This window comes from Maylandia zebra, linkage group LG11 (genome assembly GCF_041146795.1).
Source record: "Maylandia zebra isolate NMK-2024a linkage group LG11, Mzebra_GT3a, whole genome shotgun sequence".
NCBI lineage: Eukaryota > Metazoa > Chordata > Actinopteri > Cichliformes > Cichlidae > Maylandia > Maylandia zebra.
The window spans coordinates 9,863,597-9,887,509 of record NC_135177.1 but is presented as its reverse complement, the minus strand read 5'-3'; the positions used below and the strand labels follow the sequence as shown (position 1 = coordinate 9,887,509).

General features: G+C 42.1%; 1 protein-coding gene across 2 annotated transcripts in view; it reads left to right on the top strand.

Moving 5' to 3' along the window:
- LOC101480246 (F-actin-uncapping protein LRRC16A) overlaps nucleotides 1-23,817 on the top strand; it is an 89,676-nt gene extending 65,859 nt beyond the window's left edge. The window contains exons 26-39 of one of the 2 annotated variants that reach the window (XM_076889776.1): nucleotides 566-697; nucleotides 837-1,012; nucleotides 1,094-1,181; nucleotides 1,411-1,551; nucleotides 13,393-13,410; nucleotides 14,250-14,316; nucleotides 14,893-15,119; nucleotides 15,271-15,380; nucleotides 15,523-15,762; nucleotides 15,877-16,087; nucleotides 18,034-18,070; nucleotides 18,201-18,464; nucleotides 18,564-18,692; nucleotides 20,559-23,817. In XM_076889776.1, coding sequence (XP_076745891.1) covers nucleotides 566-697; nucleotides 837-1,012; nucleotides 1,094-1,181; nucleotides 1,411-1,551; nucleotides 13,393-13,410; nucleotides 14,250-14,316; nucleotides 14,893-15,119; nucleotides 15,271-15,380; nucleotides 15,523-15,762; nucleotides 15,877-16,087; nucleotides 18,034-18,070; nucleotides 18,201-18,464; nucleotides 18,564-18,692; nucleotides 20,559-20,731 — 2,013 coding nt within the window. In that variant the 3' untranslated portion in view covers nucleotides 20,732-23,817. The remainder of the gene's footprint in view (nucleotides 1-565; nucleotides 698-836; nucleotides 1,013-1,093; nucleotides 1,182-1,410; nucleotides 1,552-13,392; nucleotides 13,411-14,249; nucleotides 14,317-14,892; nucleotides 15,120-15,270; nucleotides 15,381-15,522; nucleotides 15,763-15,876; nucleotides 16,088-18,033; nucleotides 18,071-18,200; nucleotides 18,465-18,563; nucleotides 18,693-20,558) is intronic. The other variant, XM_024804198.2, reaches the window with a different exon arrangement.
- Nucleotides 23,818-23,913: the final 96 nt, after the last annotated feature.

The following is a 23,913-nucleotide window of genomic DNA, read 5'->3' as shown; positions in this document are numbered from 1 at the left end:
GTATATTTCTGCAATCTGCACATTGTACTGACTTTCATTTTAATGTTTACACCAGGGTTCCTTGTCAGCACTTTATGCTCAGATGTTTGTAAGCTAAAAATAAACTATTGTGTATGTTCAAATATACTGTTGTGATTGAAGAAGTTAAATAAAAATGTCAGTCATCAATTCATGCATCACCTCATGTCATCATAACAGAGGTCTGTCTTCCAGGAAAGAACAGTTTAAAATTAATGTAATATAGTATTGGCCATACTATATGATGTATTGCTTGTCTTTGTTTAATAATACAGAAGACAAAGACCTTAAAAAATAATCGCATATCGCATCGCAATCGCAATATTGGGGCAAAAAATCGCAATTAGATTATTTTCCATAATCGTTCAGCCCTATTCCATTTGAATTTAGACTTTTATAATGAATTTAGTAATACAGTGTGGATAGTTTATATTGTTCCAGTGATATCGAGATGTTTCTTTTTCAAAATTTAGAGCAAAAATTCAATCAGCCATATTGAAAGCCCATGTTTATCCTGTCCTTGTGTGCCTTCCTGTCATGTTTTTAGCTGCTTCCCAACCTCTACCACCTCGGATCAGCTTCCAGAGAGGAGGTGAACAGTACTTCAGTAGGTCCAATTCAGGAGAAACTGGAGTCTATGGCCGGGGAGGTGACTGCTGTCATGGACCAACAGCTGCAGGTTGGGCCTTAACGGTCATAGATTAGTAAAGTCTGTGAAATTGCATTTTAAATGTAGGCTCATGAGATCAGTATGACAGCTGTCATCTAGTAATTTAATCAGATCCATCATTACATTTTCCTCCCTGCTGTCTCTTTAGACGCTATTGGAGACCATGATGGATGCAGCAGAGTCTCTGTGTCCTCATGTGATGAAGAAGAGTAATCTTCGAGTAGAGCTGATGAAGGCCAGCTCAGCTAGGATGGTTGTACCTAAAAGCTTTGTTAGCAAAACCCTCCTGGAGCAGTCTGGGGTAGATATCATCAACAAGATCAGGTGTGTTTGGAGGCTTCATAGTTTAAGCATTTAAGTCTGTTGTGACCTCACAGCTCCCCTCACCTTCTCTCTCTGTGGCAGTGAGGTGAAGCTGAGTCTAGCGTCCTTTCTGTCCGATCGCATCGTCGATGAGATTTTGGAGGCTCTTTCCACGTCACAGCACGTGCTGGTAAGATTAGAATCGACTGTTTTGTATTCATTAATTAACAATGGCTAGAGGGGGAAAAGTAAATGTTGATTTAAAATTATTTAGTATTTTCTCCCCTATTGATCTTGTCTCATCCTGACTCTTCACCCCTTCTGTTTGCTTGCCTTTCAACAACTTTCCTTCTTCTCTTTACATCTTTTGTCTCTCTTGCGCGCCATCTCATTGTTTTTCTTGTCACCGGTCGTCTCAGGCGGATCATCTGGTACGCCGAGGTCGCCCCTTGGTGCAGCAGGAGTCGGTGGACCTGGATGTGCCGGAGGAAAAGATTCCAAAAAGGGCATCGGCCGAGATACTGGAGGCTGAGAGGCTTGAGGATTTGGAAACATGTATGGTAGGTTATGGTGGGCAACAGGTGAGGGTGTGAGTGTTTAATTAGAATTAACGGCTGACCTACCTAAGCAAAGGGAGGCAGTGGTTCTTGCTCACAGTTAGCTGTAGCTCACAAATACACCTGCCTTAAATTTAACCTCTACCTAAAAAATTAGTTCTCGTCATCTTTACATTGACCATCATTAATTCTAGCACAGACTGAAAAACTTTTGCCAAAATGCTAACAGCACTCTTGGCTGTTATTGGCTCATTTTTAATGCAGGTGAGTAAATAGTGTAGAAAGGCTACAAAACTAGGCTGGAGTTTGATTAGATTTTGATTTGATTTTATTGATTAGCATTCAAATTCAAATCTCAGTGAAAACAGTGAGAAAAAAAAACAGTGAAAACAGAACAAAAATCTACCATAAAGAAAGAAAGCACGAGACAAGGCTAATCAAAAGGTATTGGCTGAAGCATTTGCTTATTACGCCAACCCTTTTCACAAAATATCTTTTTGTATGCAGCTCCTGTACACAGGGCTTGAAGAAAATAATAAAACAAAGCAAAAACCAAACCAAACAAACAAACAAACAAAAAAAAAACAAAGAAAAAAAAAACTTTCCACCTTAGATAAGTAACTACATCAAAGCAAAAGAATCAAGAGGTTGGTTTTTTTTTCTCCTTTTTGCACTTTTCATTCTTGATTTATATATTTTTCTAATACTCTATTTTTAAACATGTTTTTAAACAAGGAAAATGAACTACACCTTTTTAAATCACTGTCATAACTATTCCACAGTTTAACTCCTCTAACAGAAACACATCTCTGCTTTATATTTGTCCTTATCTTGTTTTTTTTAAAGAAATCTGTTCCCCTTAAGTCATATTGACTCTCCCTGACTTTGAACAGTTTCTGAGTACTGGGGCAAAGCAAGTTATTTTGTGCTTTATACATTATCTGTGCCATTTTATATTCAACTAAATCATAAAATATCAGGGTATTCAGATTAATAAACAAAATGTTAGTTGGTTCTATATAGTTTGATTGGTTTATAATTCTTATAGCTCTTTTTTGTAATTTGAAAATATGAAGAGTGTTCGTTTTATATGCATTACCCCATATCTCCAGACAATAAGTCATATATAGAAGCAACAGAGTACAATAAAGTGTGTATAATGATTTTTTGTTCAGGACATGCTTTGTTTTATAGAGAATAGCAATGGTTTTTGACATTTTTGTTTTCACGTGGTTTATATGAGACTTCCATCTCAGCTTATCATCAATTATCACTCCAAGAAATTTATTTTCGTACACTCTTTCAATTTCAATTCCATTAACCCTTATTTTAGACACATTTTTCACTTGTCTAATGCCAAAAATAATCAATTTTGTTTTCTTTATATTTAATGATAACTTATTTACATCAAACCAGTTTTTAAATATATTTAACTCCTTTTCCGCTGTAGTCAGAAGCTGTTCTAAGTTTTTACCTGAGCAGTACAGAGTGGTATCATCAGCAAACAATACACATTTTAACAGTTTGGAAACACTACATATGTCATTTATATATAATATAAATAATTTAGGGCCCAGCACAGAGCCCTGAGGAACACCACAAGTTACCTTCAACTGTTTAGATTTTACATTATTGAATTCGACATATTGATATCGTTCATCCAGGTAACTTTTCATCCACTTGTATGCTATCCCTCTTATGCCATATCTCTCTAGTTTATTCATTAATATAGAATGATCAATTGTATTGTAATGTATGTTTGCACTGATTGCCGATCACGCTTCAACTGAGTCGTCCTCGGTCAGAAGGAATGGTACTCCACAGTGATGTAGTTCAAATAACTTTACTAAGGAGGTGGCAGATGACATCAACAGGATGTACAGCGTTGGTAGGGAGGCGTTATAGGATTCACATGCAGGTAAAGGGGGTGTGAGTGTGTCTATGGGTGTGTGTGGTCATCTGTAAACAGAAAAACAAACATTTGTATTAACCACTATGGATAGCAGTGTACCCCTTCTACAGTACTGTGGGTTTCCAGCGTAATGTTATACAATCTGCCATAACCTCATGGCCACTAGATGGCACCCTAAGACCATAAATGAATTTCTGGCTCGTATATACATTGGCAACCCAGACCTCTGCAGATTACAACGATTCAGAGAATAAACATAGTAAATAGTTACATCCGCCTACAACCACAATGCTTGACAGTAAGTCGTATATGAAATGAAACATGGGCTGAACACAAGGCTGCCTGTAGTAGGCCAAAAAAAACGCATCTTAGCGATAGCAACGGGACTAGCTTCTTACATAGCAAATTACACAGATAAAGTCAAACAAGCATCACTCTCATCTTACAATACTCACATGGTAAGCACGCACACAGTATTAACTCACACAGGAATGCAAGTAAATACGTTATCCTCCGACACACCTCTCATCTGTGCAGAACTGCGCTGAACACGTTCCCAACCGGAAGTACAGATACCGAGGTGCATCATGGGTAACGTAGTATAAACAGTTACAATGAACAAGCGGACTTTTAACAGCCGCCCCTGTATTTGTAGGCAAATACACTCCCGCTAGAGTCCTTCTATTTTGAAACAGTGTCATGTGAGTCCTCAGGAACTTCGGGAAGTTCTACCAGCTTAGTTACCGGGCGAACATAGGTACTGTCTTTAACTTTGACCTCGGCGGCTCGAACAACGCCATCAATCCCTGGGAAAACTTTGACAATGGTACCCACAGGCCAAAGGCCTCTAGGCAAGTTATAGTCCACAATCATAACAGCTTGTCCCACAGCCATGTTGTCAGTGGACTTCCTCCATTTCTGTCGGAGTTGCAGTCCTGGGAGGTAGTTCTGTATGAACCGCTTCCAGAAGTGGTCGCTGATGACCTGACTGTGCCTCCATCTTCTGTTCGAAAGAGTGCCTGAGGGGCCGTAAACTGCCTGGGGTAGTGCCGAATCATGCCGCCCCATCAAAAGAAGATTTGGTGTGATGGGATCTGGGTCAGCTATGTCAGCCGATGCATAGACGAGCGGCTTTGAGTTCAAAATGCCCTCAACCTCTATGAGAGCAGTGAGTAGGACTTCTTCCGCCACAACTTGGTCCTTCAGGACTACTTGCAGAGCTGACTTCACTGCTCTGATTTCCCTTTCCCATGCTCCTCCGAAATGAGGAGAGTGTGGGGGATTGAAGCAGAAGTTGATAGTCTGCTTGGCCAGTTGCTGCTTGAGGTCCGGCTCCATGTTTTCACACGCCGTTTGGAGTTCTCTGTGCCCACCTCTGAAATTGGTCCCTCGATCAGACCACATCTCGTATGGCTTTCCTCGGCGTGCAATAAATCTGCGTAATGACATAAGGAAGGAATCGGTGTCAAGACTAGGGAGGAGATCAAGGTGCACGCATCTGGTTGTAAGACACTTGTAGATAATTCCCCAGCGTTTCTCTCTTCTACGACCTATCTTTATCGTGTATGGCCCAAAACAGTCTACGCCCGTTGACCAGAACGGCGGCTTATAGAGTCTCAGCCGTGATGAAGGTAAGTCAGCCATTTTGGGTGTAGAAGGCGAGGCGCGCCATCTCCTACAGTCCACACACTGGTGCTGATGCTTCTTAATGGCTTGACGTCCTCTGAGAATCCAATAGGTGCGCCGTATTTCCGCAAACAGCCTCTCTGCACCTGGATGAAGGAGCTGGTCATCATAAGTTTTTATGATGAGCTTGGTCAGGGGATGTTCAGCTGCTAATACGATGGGATGAATACTGTCTGGATCTAAGTCTGCAGCTCGACGGAGGCGGCCTCCGACTCTGAGGAGACCGGTAAGACTGTCATATTCAGGGGACAGCACGCTAAGACGGCTGTCTGAGCGGACTGGGTGCCCGATCTGGAGGGCTCGGGCCTCCTCTGGGAAGCTGTCAGTCTGAGCCGAGCGAAGCAGCATGGTCTTGGTTTCTAGTTGCTCCACTGCTGTAATAGGAGCGTCAGCCGCCCCGTGTTGGGTCTGGTATGTAGCAGCAATCAGCTCATCTAGCGTGGCATACTGTGTTGGATCCGGTAAGGTCGGGGATGCAGAAGCGTGCCCACAGAATGCAGTCTTCCTGAGCTCTGCCTCACTGCATGCCGGGAACTCTGTTGGAAACTTAGGCCAAGTGTCAGCAGTTTGTGACAGAAAGGGTGGACCATGTGACCAACGATTGCAGACAGTTAGGTCAGCGAGATGTTTCCCTCTGGTGATGTCATCAGCGGGATTGAGGTCAGAGGTCACATACCGCCACTGTTCAGGAGATGTCAGCTCCTGTATTTCACAGATTCTAGTCCCCACGAATACCTTATAGCGACAGGAACAAGACTGGATCCACTGCAGCACCGTTGTAGAGTCTGTCCACAGGTAGATCGATTGCAGGAGAATGGTGAGCTCTGTCTGGAGTAATTTGGCCAATTGGGCTCCTGTGAGTGCTGCGCAAAGCTCCAGCCGGGGCATTGACACCTGTTTGCGTGGGGCCACTCTGGAGCGAGCCATCAGGAATGATGTGGCGATGGGCAGTTGTTGCTCGATTACTCGGAGATAATCCACAGCCCCATACGCCTTTTCTGATGCGTCACAGAATATGTGAGCCTCGTATGTCACATTGCTGGAGTTGTGAGAAGGAGCGTAGCAGCGGGGAATGGTGACATGCTGAAGGTGTGACAGTTCGCCTTCCCACTCAAGCCAGGACTTAAGTAGATTCCCTTCGATGGGCTCATCCCATCCTCTCTCTGTGCTCCACAGGGCCTGTACAATCAGCTTGGCCCTTGTAGTGTAGGGACAAATATAACCTAGGGGGTCATACTGGGTAGCTAGTACCTTGTACACGTTGCGCAGCGTGACCGTGGAGTAGGTTATAGGGCGGTGCTTATATCCCAGGACATCTGTCGGGCAGTGCCAGCTGAGTCCTAATGTTGACTCTTGTGGGTCGAGACTTTTGAAGTTCAGCCAAAGCTCGCAGCTCTCTGATCTAGCTGAAGCGGGCAGGTGAGCAACTACTTCGGGCACGTTGCTCGCCCACTGACGTATCTCGAATCCTCCTTGAATGAGTAAATCTCTCATTCGGTCGATGAGCTGCTTTGCTTCTTCTGGGTTGGACAGGGACTGTAAACAGTTATCCACATAGAAGGCTGTGTGGACAGAGTCACAGATGTCCTTGTGGGTGTCTTTGTGCTCCCTTGCATGTCTCTGTAGGGCGAAAATAGCACAACAGGGGCTACATGTCGTTCCGAAGGGCAAAACTCTCCACTCATATACGTCTGGGGGCCGGTCAGTTTCACAATCCCTCCACAGAAACCGTAGCAGAGTACAATCCTCTGGGAGCAGCCGAATCTGGTGAAACATGGCTTTGATATCTCCACTCACAGCTACAGGGTGTTGGCGGAAGCGGAGTAATACCCCCAGCAGAGTGGGCCCCAAGGGAGGTCCTGGTAAGAGGTAGTGGTTCAGGACAGCCCCCTGAAACTCAAACGAACAGTTGAAGACCACCCTAGCCTTATTATTGTGATGTACCATGTGATGGGGTACATACCATGACTCGGAAGAGCTATGTGTCTCATCTGGGCTCAGCTTAACAACATAACCAGAATCTACTAACCTGTGGATCTCCTGGCTGTATGTGAGGGTCAGATCAGGATTCTTGGCCAGCTTACGTTCGGTGGATCTGAGGAGGCCTTTTACTGCTTCAGGAGAGACACACATCCGTGGAAAGTCCCTTCTTCTCAGCAGCGGAGTGGCGTATCTCTCGACACCGTCTACTGGGACTCTGATGGTCTTTGTCTCCAACATAGCTACCGCCTCTCTGTCCTCCTTTGACCGTGTGACCTCCTTCTCTGTCCTGTAGGGGGGAGCATCTAGTTGCCACAAACGCTTCACATCTTGATGCAGGGCCTCTGCAGGAGAAAGGCACATGTTCAGGCACTGCAGGTCCCCCTCAGATGTAGGCATACTACTGGCCGGCCCCTGGATGGCCCATCCGAGCTTGGTGCAGATAGCTACTGGCCCTTTGGACGACCCCCGAAGGACGGGGCGGACAGGGGTGATGAGATGAGCGTTATCTGAGCCAATCAGCACCAAAGGTTGGATCTGGTTAAATCCCTCAATCTGGACTTTCTGTAAGTGAAGATACTTCTTCTTTAGCTGTTCAGCTGGACATGACTGAGTAGCTAGGCTCAGTTGTTGGGCTGTGAAGGCATGTGTTACTTTGTACCTCACTTTGGGCTTAGCCCTTGGTGACACCTGAAATGAGACAAAGCCTCCCTTCATCTGGATTACATCTCGACGGATAGTTCTCAGTGAGAGTGTTGCTTCCTCCTGTTCCAAACCTAGAGATTTAACTGCCGCTGGAAGCACAACAGTCTTCTCTGAGCCGTCATCGAGCACAGCAAATGTATCCAGTGATTTGCCCCCATGATGTAGTTGGATTGGTACTACCTTAAGCATAACACGACCTGAGTGACTTGAATAGTCTAGGTAGACCATACTAGTACTCACAGTTAGTATGTTAGGGTCCCGCTTCTTGGCCTCAACCAGGTCATGGAGCACCGACAAATGCTGGTCACCACAGGTGCTGCACGGCTTCTTCAGAGTACACTGCTCTGGAGAATGTTTACGGCCACAGCGCCAGCATTTGGCCTTCTCGGTAATCCAGGTAGCCATAGCTTTGAGGTCTAGCCTTTTGAATCCATCACAGCCATTCAGATAATGCTCTGTCCCTTCGCAGTATGGACAATAAGGTTTGAACTTCTGTTTCTTCTTAGGTTGGACTGTCGGATCTGGAGCTGTAGATTCTCCCTCCTGTTTTAGCTTGGCTTGGGCTGGATTTGGGCCGTAGTAGATGGAAGCAGATCTGTTGTGTGGCTTGAGCCCTGCTGAGGCTTTGAGTAGGTTCTTCTCTGGACGTGGCTTGTCCGGGGGCATTTGAGAGGCTTGTCTGGATAGCTGAAGGACTTGGGATTTCCGTTCGAGCCATTCTGAGAAGTCGTACATATTGTATGTTCGGCTGCTGCCACTGCGGATGATCCCCCGGGTGATACAGTACTCGATGAAGTTGTCCCTGTAGTTCAGAGGGAGCTTGGTAGGCAGTCTATCCACATGTGAACCACAATGAAGCTCACTGGCTGCTACTTCATCCATGGTACTGAGAAGCCCAACCAGGCTGGACACCGACAGGGAGAGGTCTTCAATAGCTTGAGAGTCTCCGGCTCTAATAGGGGGGCAGTTTAATATAGTGCTAAGCTCACTTTGGACTAACTGCCTTGGCTGTCCATACCTCTGCTCTAGCGCCCTCATTGCACTAGTGTAGGGAGTGCGGTCGTGAATGTAGCGCTTGGCTACCTGTAGGGCGCTGGGATGCTCTAGATGATCTAGTAGGACCTGATACTTGTAATCTTCTCCCAGATGAGAATATGGCCCTAAGGTGCTGTCCAGCCCTTTCTTTAATAAGGCGAAGTCACTCTCTCTCCCCGACCGGAAGATCACCAGCTTAGGCTTTGGAATGCCATATGAAGATGCCACCATCATCTCCATCAGGTTTGGTAGAGGCGTTCCTGCTGGGTAAATTGTGGCAACCTGTGGATTATGGTGTTCAGCAGAGGAAGATGATGAATAGTTACATCCTGAGGGATAAGGAACATAGTATTTGCCAGCTGGATCGGGCAAAGCTTCAGGATGCAGTATGGTGGGCACAGGGGATGAGCTTCTGCCCACTGTGATGGCTGGGGCACAGGTGCTGGTGGACCTGAAGGTTGCTGCAAGTACACAGGATTAGCTGGATGTCTGACTTGGAAGACAGGAGCAGCGGGATGTGACATCTGCTGCAGACTCGCTGGGTCCACAGCCTGTGATAGCTGGTGCATTGAAAGATGAGCATGTTGTAGTGGCTGATCAGCTGGGGATGCAGAATGTAATAGCTGCACCTGGCCTGGCCTGTTTATCAGGGGCTGATGTTCCGATCGCTGATATGAGAAGGGTTCAGCAGTGCATCGTCCAGGTCTCCTGAGTGGCGTCGATGCGGCTACATAAGTGGCAGGGTGCAGCACTGGCTGAATGTGAAGGCTCGCTTTACGGGGAGGTGATGGAGCAGATGTTTCCGCTTGCGTTGGCATGTTTGCAGGTGTTGTGGTGCCCTGCTCTGAGGGACTTACTAGCACAGTTAGTGGCTCTGTGGTATCATGTAACACCTCATTGCTAGGTTGTAGTGGTGCAACTTCTGTTATGGAGGAAATACGTTGGGGTTGTTCTAACGCTCCTGTTTCTGGGGGAAGAGGACTGCCAGGTTTAGAAGCTTGCTCCAAACGCTCCACCCGCTTTAGTAATGTCCCACGAGTTTCCTCCATAGACACTTGCAGTTGAGTCATGTGTTGGAGGTAGGGCTGGGCGATATGACCCAAAATTCATATCTCGATATTTTTTTAGCTGGATGGCGATATAAGATATATATCTCGATATATTTTTTTAAAGCCATAAAATAAGAACAAAAAGAGAGTTCTTAGTCAAAGCTGTGTCCCAGATGTCACACAGGCACTTTTATTAACATAGAACAGATGTACATAAAATTTACTCAAAAATAAATTATGAGCATTTATTAAATAATAATGCTCCATAAATAAAAGAAAACAATGTTGTTTTTGTGCTAAACAAAAAGCTCACAATTGTGCAGTCAAAATGTAAACCAAAAGACGCTGAGCACAATAACAAAGACAGATTTCACAGCTGCTCTGTTCCCAACTTCTACTGCGTGACTGACAGCCTGGAGTTTGAAATCCGCTTCGCAACCACGTCTCTTAACAGGTGCCATTTATGGTCCTTATACACAGTAGGGTAATATTACGTTGAAGCACAGTACGTATCACTCCGCGAGGCTCAGCCGTAATGCTCCGACAATCCATCAAGCGGTGCAGCTCCGTAGCTTACCAAAGTCGTACTAAAACATTTTTTCACAGATTGCTGAGCGCCGTGTTCCACATAAAATCGGTTCGCAGTCATCAAGCACAACCAGAATTCATACATAAGGCGCGCTGTCAACTTTTGAGAAAATGAAAGGATTTTAGTCCCTGCAGCACCTCTGGGCTGCATGGCGTTAGCGTGGTTAGCTCGTTAGCGTGGTTAGCTAGCTTACACGTTGACGCCGTCCAGCCCCACGCACGGGGCGATGCGCAGTAACTCGTTAACGGAGATTTGCCGTGTCCATCTTGTCGCTTCCTGCAGGTGAAGTGATGGGGGAGGAGGGGAGGCCGAGTAACGTTGCTTAAAGACGAAAGTGGACGAAAGAGAGGCAAACTTGCGGCTCCACAAGTATAATTATAACGTAACATAGACTATATCGATATAAAGGATATTGTCACATCTTATATCTCGTATAAAAATATATCGATATTTTTTAAAAACTCGATATATCGTCCAGCTCTAGTTGGAGGACACTGCTCCAAACTGATTCCATCTTCTGCCATCTCTCATCCTCTTCATAGTCGGAGCTGCTTGAACTACTTGGAGCTCTAGATGGCTCGGGTGGCTCAGTTAGGTTGTGCTCATAGTCCACCAGATGTCCCGGAAGTTTCTTCTCCCGCGCTGGACGGGGGCTATTCGATGCACCTCTATCCCGAGGGTTTGCCATCTCATTAACTCAGCCAAGGCGAACTCCGGCTCGAAGGACCACTTGTAATGTATGTTTGCACTGATTGCCGATCACGCTTCAACTGAGTCGTCCTCGGTCAGAAGGAATGGTACTCCACAGTGATGTAGTTCAAATAACTTTACTAAGGAGGTGGCAGATGACATCAACAGGATGTACAGCGTTGGTAGGGAGGCGTTATAGGATTCACATGCAGGTAAAGGGGGTGTGAGTGTGTCTATGGGTGTGTGTGGTCATCTGTAAACAGAAAAACAAACATTTGTATTAACCACTATGGATAGCAGTGTACCCCTTCTACAGTACTGTGGGTTTCCAGCGTAATGTTATACAATCTGCCATAACCTCATGGCCACTAGATGGCACCCTAAGACCATAAATGAATTTCTGGCTCGTATATACAGACCTCTGCAGATTACAACGATTCAGAGAATAAACATAGTAAATAGTTACATCCGCCTACAACCACAATACTTGACAGTAAGTCGTATATGAAATGAAACATGGGCTGAACACAAGGCTGCCTGTAGTAGGCCAAAAAAACGCATCTTAGCGATAGCAAGGGGACTAGCTTCTTACATAGCAAATTACACAGATAAAGTCAAACAAGCATCACTCTCATCTTACAATACTCACATGGTAAGCACGCACACAGTATTAACTCACACAGGAATGCAAGTAAATACGTTATCCTCCGACACACCTCTCATCTGTGCAGAACTGCGCTGAACACGTTCCCAACCGGAAGTACAGATACCGAGGTGCATCATGGGTAACGTAGTATAAACAGTTACAATGAACAAGCGGACTTTTAACATGTATCAAACGCCTTTTTAAAGTCTATAAATACACCAACAGTATATTCCTTATTATCTATTGCATTAGATATCCCTTCAACAAGTTCCATCACTGCCATTGAAGTGGACCTTTTCACTCTAAAGCCATATTGGTTATCGCTTAGGAGATTATGCTTCTCCATATATTTATCAAGTCTATTAACAAAAAACTTTTCTAAAATTTTTGAGAACTGTGGGAGTAGTGATATTGGCCTGTAATTGGTAAACTGACATCTCTCTCCGTTTTTATGGATTGGAATAACTTTTGCTATTTTCATTTGTGAGGGAAACACACCAGTTTGAAAGGACAGATTACAAATGTATGCGAAAGGTTGCACTATATATTCTATAATACTTTTAACTAATATCATGTCAATACCAAAACAGTCAGTGGACTTTTTATTTTTAAATGTCTTCACAATGTTAATTATTTCTCTATGAGTTGCAGCACCAATAAACATGGAGGACACATTCTGAGTAATATGTTTATTTAGGTCGTTATTATTTCTTGACTCTGGAATTTCTTTTGCTAAATTAAAGCCAACATTTAAAAGAAATCATTAAATTCATTTGCAATGTCTTTAGCTTTATCAAGCACAATATCTTTATCTTTTTTAAAAAATTCTGCATAATTCTTATTTTTTGAGCCCTTTTTGATTAGACTGTTTAATATCCTCCATGTTTCTTGTGTGTTACTTCTACTTTGCTCCAATAATTTGTGGTAATATTCTTTCTTACTTGTTCTTATAATATTTACTAATCTATTTTTATATAACTTGTACTTTATTTCAGCATCTTTTGTCCTCTGTTTTATGAATCTCTTATATAGATTATTTTTCTTTTTACATGCATCTTCTATCCCCTTTGTGATCCATGGCTTATTTGATCTGTGATGCTTTCTAGTGATTTTCATTAAAGGACAATGTTTAAGTTCACTACCAGCAGTGCAATATATATTATTTCTCCCAGCCAAACTGGAACAGAAGCAAGTGAAAACAGTCTTTTATAGGCCTCGAGTTAAGAGGTGAAATATTTAGCAGTGTCCGTTTTTTTTCTGTTGGCAAAACAAAGATGATAACTGTAATCATCTGGCAGAAAAGTGTTGGTGCAGTCTGCTGTGGGGAAAAGCAGCAAGTCCTCCTGTCCTCTGTCTTCCTCTGGTTCCATAGTTATCTCCACGTTTTTTTCTTCTTCTTCTTAAATCTTTCCCCTGCCTCCCTCTCCTTCCTCCTCTGCTTCCTTTCATTTTCCTCGCTTGTTCTTCGTTAGGCCTTACTCTGTGTTGTCTCCCTTTCTCTTCAATCTTTTCCTCTTTTCCTTCTTCCCTTTTCCTCCTTTGCTCCATGGAGATTCTGTGCTGCACCAGTGTAAGTAATAGTGGACTGCCTCGCTCGATTCTCGTTCCTGTCCACTTTTCTTTGCTCTCACTGTTCTTTTCCTTGTCCCTCACTCTCCCCTGTGCATGCCTGCTATACAGTCCTCACTGGGTTCTTTTACAATTTGGTGTATGAAGAGTGTTTCCTTAAAAAGAAGCAGTAGAGCTTCCCTCATCCTGCCACTGTGTTTAAGGATAAATAATAAAGATAACATTTCAAACCCCTTTAAAATTCTAGAGATTTGTCAGATTAACCAGTTGATACTTTGGTTTGTTAACTAACAGTATGAGCTCCAAGTCTGAAGAAAACTGGCCTACAATATTGTTATTTTCTTTAAAATATGTTCTAAGTTAAATATACATTTGGCTTCTGGAGATCCGATATCATCTTGTGGCACTGAGATACGAGTAAATAAAAGCAGCAGTCAAGACTTCGGAGAAGGGGTGGACAAAAAATTTTATTAAAGGGCCACATAAGACTCCGGGATTGTTGTGGAGGGCTGCAGCAATAAGCTGAACTCAGTTCTGCCCAATATTAATTTTTATCTCTTCATAAGCTTGACGGTTAAACACAGGAAGCTATAATATCTGTTATTGAGTTTCAACGTTAAGGAATTAGAAATATAAGATGTGGAAAACATGTTAACGGCTCGCTTGTGTCGCGTTATGACAGATGTGCTGTTTGTTCTTTTGTTCACTCTTTTTGTACTTGCACACAGTTGTTGCTTACGTGGTTTTAAAATCTTCAGCACTCATCCACTCGTCACTTATAGAAAATAAAGTTTTCATTTTAGTTCACAGTTGCTACAAGTGTAACTTTTCCTCCTGCAGATGACTCCAAAATCCAAAAGGAAGAGCATCCACAGCAGGATGCTGCGACCAGTGTCTCGTGCCTTTGGTTAGTACTTCATATTTCTGAGTTTACATGTTATAACACCACGTTCTCTTAAATTGAGATTATCATGCTGTCTTGCTGCTTTAGGCTATACAAAGCAGAATAATTCTAGTTTTGTAGTTGGATTAATTTTTTTTTACCTTTTGTGATTTTTATTTCTTGTTTAGTTTTTATTGGTTGGAAATCTTTAGTTTTACTTAAATTTGTGTTAGTTTTAGTGTTTAGTTTGGTTATAGAGGACACATGCCAGAGGCAAGATTTAGGAAAATATTTAGAAAAATAGACGCAAAGTTTCAAATATGTCCAATAAACCGTCATTAGCTAAGTCATGTTAACTTTCTTTGTTTTTTCCTTTTTTAAAAGACAATTTTCCAAGTTCCCAAAATCATTTCATGTTGTTAACGTGTCATAAAAATCTAGTTTTTATTTTTTTTATTATAGTTAAAATCTTTTATTCATATCTAGTTTGAGTTTTTCAGTTTGTAGTTTTAACTGTAATAACGTTAATAAGAAGTTGACTTGATGGGGTTTTATTTTTTATTTCTCTGTATTTGATCCTATAAAATTACAAATCTACAGAGATGGAGTTTGACCTGGACAAAGCCCTAGAAGATGTCCCCATCCATGTGGAGGATACTTCAACTTCATCTCACACTCCATCCACTCCATCTATGGTGCTGCCCAAACTGGAGCCATGTCCCACAGGTGTGATGGTGGAGCTTCCATCTGAGGAAGAAAAAAAGCTCCAGCACTTCACCAAACTCCGACCTCGGAGGAACAAAAAGACACATTCCAGCAAAGTACCAGTGAGTGGTCAAGATGGGTTTCTCAAGTTTACTTCAAGGCATTAGTGAGCTTACATTTGTCTCAAAATAACATATAAGACCTCTTTAGATATAGTCCAGTGCAGTTGATCTGCTTTCTGTCAGATGGTCCAGAAAATCTTTTTTCTTTCAGCAAATCAGCAGCACTCCATCTCAAGATGGGGAACAGAACGGCCTCATGGGAAGGGTGGATGAGGGTGTAGATGAGTTCTTCTCTAAAAAAGTCACCAAGATGGATTCCAAGTAAGGACTGTACTCTTGTCTCTTTATGTTTTTATCCACTGAATACATAAGTTGAAATGGGCTTCATCTCGACATTTCTAATACTCCTCTCTTATTAAGTCTTTCTCTCATGTGTCCCTTTGTCCGTCGTGTCTTTTCTCAGGCGTTCCCTGAAGAGTTCAGAATCTCAAGATGGCGAGAAGAAAAAGAAAGGAGGATTTCTAAATCTCATCAAACGATCCTCTAAATCGGATAAATCAGACAAACTGGATAAGTCTGAGAAAATCCAGGCCACTTTAACATCCTCGGGTCCATCACCCTCTGCACAGCCATCCGTCATCCCAGAGGAGCCTTCCTCACCGAAGGTTGCAATTAAGAGCCCAGCACCTGAGCCGAAGTCGAGGTGAAGATGAAGACTAAAGCAGAATTATATATATATATATATATATATATTTTTTTTTATATTCCTCTGTAACCACTCCCAGCTTTTTTGACAACATTTCCGTCTCCACCACAGAGACGCCTCCAGTCGCTCACAGCCCACAGACTACAGCAGCAGCTCAGACCGCTCAGAGGAGCTGAGGACACCAGACTCCATGGACGAACCCTGGGAGGGTTCAGATGGCAGGGGGAGTCCTCAGGGAGGCAAGCGGTATCCTGGTGTGCAGATGATGGGCAGTGGGCTCCTAGCAGAGATGAAAGCCAAGCACGAAAGAAGAGCGTACAAGGTAAAGTGATGCCAATTAAACCAAAAACAAAGAAACCACACAAAGTACATGAAAATGGGGCACAGCAATATGTATGATGGCTCTGTTTCAAAGATGAAGACAAAGACTTGAGGCAAATCCAAAAAGACTTAAACTCTGCAGTTCTGTCGCACATATACAAGCTTAATTTAGTGAGTAAAAAGTCTTTGAGTTAAGAATGTATTACAGAGCAGTCACACACATAAACATGCCGAACTAATCCTGCAAACATCCTGCCAGTGGAACCAAATAGCTACTGCTCTACTTATTTCTTTGATTGGTGATATAATGAAGCGGTTTAAAGTTGATTCATATGTTTGGGCTTTTAAATGGGTAGAGAAGCACACAGGGATTAAAATGCGTTAAAATATATTTACACATTCCAGGAATTAAAGTCATTGTCTATGCTAATTGTTTGTCTATAAATGTATACACACATGCACACACATTTTTTTTTTTATTTTGTCTGTATTTGGATTTAAAAGGCCTTTGGTTCAGATGCCCTTCCTCCTCCTCCTCCCCCTTCACCTCCTTCTCACCCTCACCCCTGACACTCGTCACGACTCACTCCACCCTGGGTTCAAGCCCAGTCTCTGAAGTTGAGCTAAAGATATTGCCTTAATAAGCGACGCAATAAAAGAAGATGAATATTTTTTTTAAATGGGACTTTCCTGTCCTGTCACACTTCATTTAGTGGATTTCCTATTTGTCTCGCCTGGGCCATTTTCACAGCTTTTTTTTTTCCTCCTTCCTCTTGGTATACCCTCATTTCTTGTCAAAACACAGCCTATTTTTTTTTCTTCTTTCATATTCGAGCAGTGATAATCTTTTTACTTGTTTTTGTTTGTGAATGTAAAGCAATTCGTCCTTGTGGCTAATTATTGCTCTGTAGTTGGGTGGGGCCCCTACATGGCATCAGTTTTGGTATTAGGGTTGTTCTTAGCTTGTGAAAATCATACTGCAGTTAATTTTTAATCAATATTGTGTTATTTAAGTTTATTTAAAACAAGTCTTATTTAGCAGATAAATGGAAAAATAAACTGTAAACTGTAGTTTTAATAAGTTCAGAGGATCCTGATCAGTCAATCAACGATATCCCAGTACACCCTTGCTGGTGGTGCTTTTTTAAAAAGAGCATATTTGGATTCAAAGCACTCTAGGTTATGAGCTTCCACTTGTCAAAGCTCCTTTATTCAACAGTCACTAAGTGTGACGTCCCCGCTGGGAGGATGTGTAAAATAAGAAGCATCGAAAATCAAAGGCATGCAAGGACCCTGATGACCTCAGGCTGCTCACAGCACCTGACAACATGTTGACATAAAAACACAAACAAGCCTCTCTGCCAGAGGGCAAGGTGAGAGTAGCAGGAATGGAAACAAGTGCAAAGTTGAATTGATGGAAACATGAAATCAAGCAAAATGACAAAATTAAGACGAAAAAGAAGGCCGATTTTATTTTTTTCTGTCATGACTCACAGCATGACATAAGTGCTGTGAATATTCTACCTACATAGATTTCCCAGCCATACAACTACTCGTCCCGCACGTCCGTCTGCTTTCTCCACTCTGACATATTTATTTCCCCTGGTGTGTATTAAAAATAGAAAAGGAAAAAAAAGAAAACGGAAAAAAATGTATTTTGATTCAAAGGGGGAAGAATTAGTGTGGCAACACCAGGGATTAAACTAAAAGTTTGCGCACCGAGAGGTTTGTGGTATTTGCATCATTCGGGGGTTTCTGGGTCTTGTACCTTGTATCAGTAGCACTAAAGCTTCTCCTGCTGTACGCCGCTTCTGGTTGGCTTCCTGGTGTGTGTATGGTTGAAACTGAAAAACTGCAATTGCATCTGTGCACTTGAGCCTGATCTAAAACAATTCAGCTGTTTTGTGTAGTGATCCAGTGTTTATTTGTTTTTTTCGTCTGCTCTAGTCTTCCAGCCCTGACAGACCTGACAGCAATACAACAGGTGAGCTTTTTTCTTCTTCATATACCTGAAATTTTAGAGGAGAAAGTTTAAGAATCTTTTTGATGTTTCCAGTACAATAAAACAATAAAAAAACAGATTTTTCTTTTTCATTGTTACACGTGTAAAACAGCCAAGCCTCAACCCACCACTCCAGAAAGCAGGTCTCCAGGTGGTTCTGTTAGTAAGCCCGACCCTGCTTCTCCAGAGAAGACCTCACCACGCGGTGAGACTAAGCCAGAGCCAGCTCCTCGTCTCAGAGCTACATCTTCCTCGAGTTCCCCAGGAGGACCAGTAAGTCCCAAACCACCGGTGCCACAGGGAGCAAAGCCTGCTCTGGCTGCTCGACCTACAATCCCGCAGAAGCCGAGGACCACAAATAGCAGCAGGAGCATAGGTACTGTCAAACTCTGTGCGATGTTTTATTTTGTTAGGTATGTATCCATACTTAATGCTTAAAGATTGTTTTCTCTTGCTTTGTTTTTTCTTCACATAGATGAGAGCTCAGATTCCACCAGCAGTGGCAGTGTGTCTCATAAAGCCGCAGGTCTTCCTCCAACACTGAAGAGGGTGCTATCGGAAAAAGGCAAGGACGGAGTCTCCACCAACAAAACCACTCAGGAAGGTACGTTTCTCCTATTTTGTTCATGTTAACACATTAAAGAAAATAGATTTAGAGCCTCACTGAAAATGCAGTGAACTGTCAGTCATCCCCGTATAAATACATCAGCTGTTACTTTTTTGTCTCCTCGTGAAGTTGGACAGACTGGTGGATGTTTGATCTCGCTGTCAGGATCTGACACAGTGTTTGCTTCCCCTGCGGTCTCGTATTTGTTATCGTGCCGTGGAGGCCGCTGCTGTATTTTCTACAAAATGACAGATGTGACACTGACAGATTCGGGTCACAGCTCTCACAAGGCTCTCACTGCCTTTGATCTACTATCTATTATGTAACACTTACACATAATTATTAATGTGAGAGTTTGTATTTGAAACCCTGGTCCAGTGGCCAATCTTCAAGTGACCTTTGACAAAAGTTTTCATTTCAAACATAAATACTGGGTAGATCCCAACATTTAAAACGTAAAGCACTGCCTTTATATTCCTTATGATGATTGTAAATTCAACTTTATATGAAAAAAGTAAATGAAATGCAACATCACAGAAAGAAATAACTCGGAAAGGTTCCAGAGTTGCCTAAAGGAGGAGCTCAGTTTAGTAGCCACATAAAGAAGTCATTGATTTGAATCTAAATATGACACAAGAAGGAGCTGAAATGTAGTCCCTGTTGTTATCTGGTTGTTATCTGGTTGTTATCTGTTCCTGATGGAGGAATCCACACAGTGTGTTTATTCAAACTACATTTAAACAGCAATGTTAACTTCTGTTCAGATTAAAGTCCCAGTTCACCAGAAGCCTGAAGCCACTGTGGTCCAGTAAGCGAAGACTACAGACCGTCTTCCCCCTGGTCTCAGTCATCTCACTGAACTTGCCCATATTACTGTCCAAACACCTCATGTTCCCCATGATGATCACTCAACAGCTCCGCCTCTGAAACTCTGCACTTTGCACTTTCCTCCAGATCTCATCTGGGATCCCAGGCCTCGCTCCAGGCACTGCAGTTGTCAGCGTGATCTGCTGGTCAATGTAGTGCAAAGTAAAACCACTAGTAAACTTTTAAAAAAAAATGTAATTTTGCAAGATTTCAAAAGCAAAAAGTTGCCATTTTGACTCAACATAATGATCACAATAAGCAAGAAAAATCAACTTCATGCAGGCTACCACTCAGAAAAAGTGTTGTGAGTTTGGAGTGAGATTCTTTTTGAAAGTAGATACAAAGTACAGCTCCTGAAATATGCTGAAACTACAAAGACGGGATCAAAGCCAATATTCAAACTGTGGACAGCATAAATCTTAATCCCTAAAGTGAGTTTATGTATTATTAACTGAGTGTAGGGCTGCCGTTGAGAATATTTAAAATATTGCAATTTTCTCTCCATTTCTTAATGGAACATATGGAACGCCACTTCTTTCATTCCCGTGGGACCACAGAGCTTAAATTCATTCATGTCAACTCAACCAATCATATGCCATGGTACTGAATCTTACTCTTCAAATTGCACAGTCACAATGGTCTGTTGCCAGTTTAGAAATATGGTTAAAAAAGCTAACTATGCTTCTGCTCGAGGCTCTGAGCTAAAAGGTCCAAACATAGATAGCTAAAATGTTACAAGTTCTCTTGATTTAATTTTATTTTCGCTTTCCTTTCATAGTCTTATAACTTAATAATATCATTATTACAGCAGCAAACATGGTTATTTTTTCCATTATCCTACTGTTCAAAAATAACCATAATATAGAAAGAGAACCGAGGTGAAAATAAGCAGCCATCAGTCCTTGTGGGTTAGTCACTAAACAATAAACAGCTAAAACTGTTAAAGTTTTCTTCTCTTTCTTGCTTCATTATTTCTTCTCCTTTTATCTCCACCAGTGAGATCTATGTTGGACTCTGTTCAGCGATCCAGCCCTCTCAGCACCAACTCTGAAGATCACAGCTCCTCCAAGAACAAGGACCAAAGTGCAAACTCAGACAAGGACAAAGCAGCAGGCAAGAAGTCCTCAGACTCTGGGGAGGAGGCAGACAAAGACTTTATTTTGATATAAGTAAAACAAATTGACGTAAAACGCCTGTTGACAAGCTTCAAATTTACATTGAACGAAGGAAGGCCCCCACAGGGCAGCAAACCTAACTGTTGTTTCTTTTGTGTTAGAGCTTGTACCTGTAGGTCCTGTCTGACTGCAAAGTACAACAATCATATTTGGTTTGTAGTAGTTTATAAAAAGAAAACCTCTTAATTTAATCATGTTTAATGATGGGTTTTAACTCTTTGGTTATCTAACCTAACCCAAATACTTTACTATGTCGCAAAAGAGCTTCCTTCTCACAGACAGCCTTCTCTCTCCTCTCTAGATCACACTATTGATCTCTGCTTTCAGGTAAAAATCTCATGTCTGGAACTTAAATAGAAATCTTAAGTTTTCAAACCACTAAAAATGATGCATGACATTTATACAAAAAAGCAGAGAGACTGTGAAAGTGTGTGTACGTGTAAAATCTTTAACTTGAGTCTTTCTGTTGTCTGTTGCCATAGCTCGTCTCCGAAGGACCAAACACGCAATACCGCTCACGTCACGATTACTGTACTTTACCCATACAACCAGACCAGGAATCAATGGCGTTTGTTTTTTTCAATATATTTTTACAGATTTTGGTATATACAATCTTCAGCATGTGCAAAGGACTTTTTGGGGACTTCAACGGTGCCTGAATCCATTATGCAATTCGTGTTTTTTTTACAGGAATATACAGGTTTCAGCTGAGACTCTAAGCAAAGACAGAACTCAGATATATTTGATGTACTTTGACTTACTCACAGGGGACTAGCCAGACTACACTGCAGGACTGAGGGATAACTCTAAATCAGTGTAAAGCAAACACACCACCTGGACTCAAGTTAGACTCACTGCAAGAGCTGGAGTGACAGTGCGATGTGTTTAACCTGAACTTTATTGATAATCAGTATGGCTTCAGCACTGTTAAATAATACTGTTCTCTGTACGTAAACACTGTGGAAAAATATCTTATTTGCTGTTTTAAGGGGAGAGGATACCACTAAAGTGCAATACAGAGTTTGATTGTATACATTTTGGCCAAATTTCTGTGTTTATAACAAAATTAAATTCTTACTAAGTGTTCCTGAAAACAAATTGCAGCCTTTAGTCGAAATGTTGAGACTCTGTATTGCTCTTAAAGATAAAGAGGGCTCCTTCCTTCCAAAAACAGACTAATGTTATTCATTGAGTAATATTGACATTCCTCCAAAAGAAAAGCCCAGGCTTTGAAAATAACCTCATCAGTTTGTCCTCTGTGTAAAAGCAGGATACAGGAAGGAAATCCAGCCTTCAGACACTCTTCTTCCTCAGCATCTTCCAAATTTAGTTCACTTTTACTTTCCACACAGGACGGGGGAAAAATCTCAAGCCATTAGGTGGCAATCATAATGCTTAAATTCAAAAAGCAAGCAGTGCCTAAAGTGAAAGTGAACTGAAGGTAGCAGTATTTTGACCACGTGGACCTTCGGGCTATTTTGTACATACCATTTTCAGGATCTGACTGAGTCACATTAGCTCGGGTCTCAGGCCAAATTCTTCTGATTTCTCTCTTCTAAGAACAAGCAGTGACCTTTTCACACTGATACAGTTTGCAAACTTTCTCAAATACATGGTGCTTTTGGACTCAATAATCTTCAGAATTGAAAAAAAGTAAAGAAAACAGTGAAAGTGGCAAAGGATTTGTGGACAGCTCATCTCTCCATCTGCACGTGATGCTGTTTTTTTTGATACTGGACCGTGCAGTTTCACAGACGTTGCATAAATGGTTTGATATCCCACTCATGCCACGTCGGTTTTTAGTGGCCGATATGCTTCAGTCAGCCCACTCTTCCTGAGTGTGATGCTGCACTGTGTTGCCAGTTCAGTCTTAAACAGATGCCTCTGTTTTTATTTCGAGCTCTGCAGTCACTCGGTCTGACATAATGTCAGCATCACACTCTATAAACACCGGTATGTAAACTCCAACCTTTTATATCGCATTAACTACTTATTCTGCAGGTCGAGCTGTGCTCTATTGTCATTTTGATATGTGCGCTCAAGATTGGGTCTTCATGAACAGTGTGAAAGGGCCATGGCTTGTATTTATGTTACTGTGCAAGAGCCTAATTCAAGTCAGGGCCAAAGGTCTTACTGGTGCACCTTTTCCATATATTATGGTGTCTTCTGATGTCTTTTTTCTAGGGTTAGGTTTTGCTTCTTTGTCACTAATCATGGACTTGAAATAACGTCTCTGCTGTATATAGTCTTGTCCCTAAGAGCTGCTTTGATTTTCAACACTCAGACTTCACTTTTTGTCTCAAAGGTGTTCACGCCTATCTAAAACAAACAAAAACAAAAAAAGCACTACTTTGCAATATGCTGCAAGCAAAGGATCCGGACATCTGTGGTGTCGCGTGAAAGATAGTTTCCAGGATCCGGACATCTGTGGTGTCGCGTGAAAGATAGTTTCCAGTTTCCTTCCAAACTTGAGTGTCCACATCGTTTCTGTTGGTGGGAGAAACATGAAAATAACTCGTAGCATTAAGTTTAGACCTCGGTGTCTACGTGTGTGACTGCATGATGTGACTGTGAGTTGTACTGTATGTATATATGTGCTGTCATACATGTAGGTGTGTGTATATATGTATGTGTAACATATGCACGTGTAATATACTTACATATGATATAGCCACACACCTATGTGACCGCAGCGAATCCTATATTGTTTTGGTACTAAGTACACTTCTATACTAGGGATTTGTTTGTAACTTATTTGGAATAATAAAAAAAAAAAAATTCAAAAAAAGCAAACAGTGGCCGGTGATGTCTTGATCATTTGTTGGTTTTCCTCTCACTTGTTTATAAATGTAGAAATGAATTCTTTGTACGTAATTATTTATTAAACGTAATCACTTTAGGTTTACTTAGATTGTTAATGCACTTCAATGTGTTTTTGTTGTTTGGTTGTTTCCTTCTGTCATTAATACATCACTTGTTCTGTTTGGACACGGTTAAATATGTTCCACTAAGTCTGATGATGGGCATTTCTTCATGCAATTAATACTGATTAAAATAATTTTACAGGCTATAACATTTGTCACGTTGTGTGTATCTGCTGTTCCAGTTGAAGATCTGCTTTGCAGTGTAGCTAAACAACCACCAGATGGCAAATACAGTAGTGCTGTTCCTTCTGG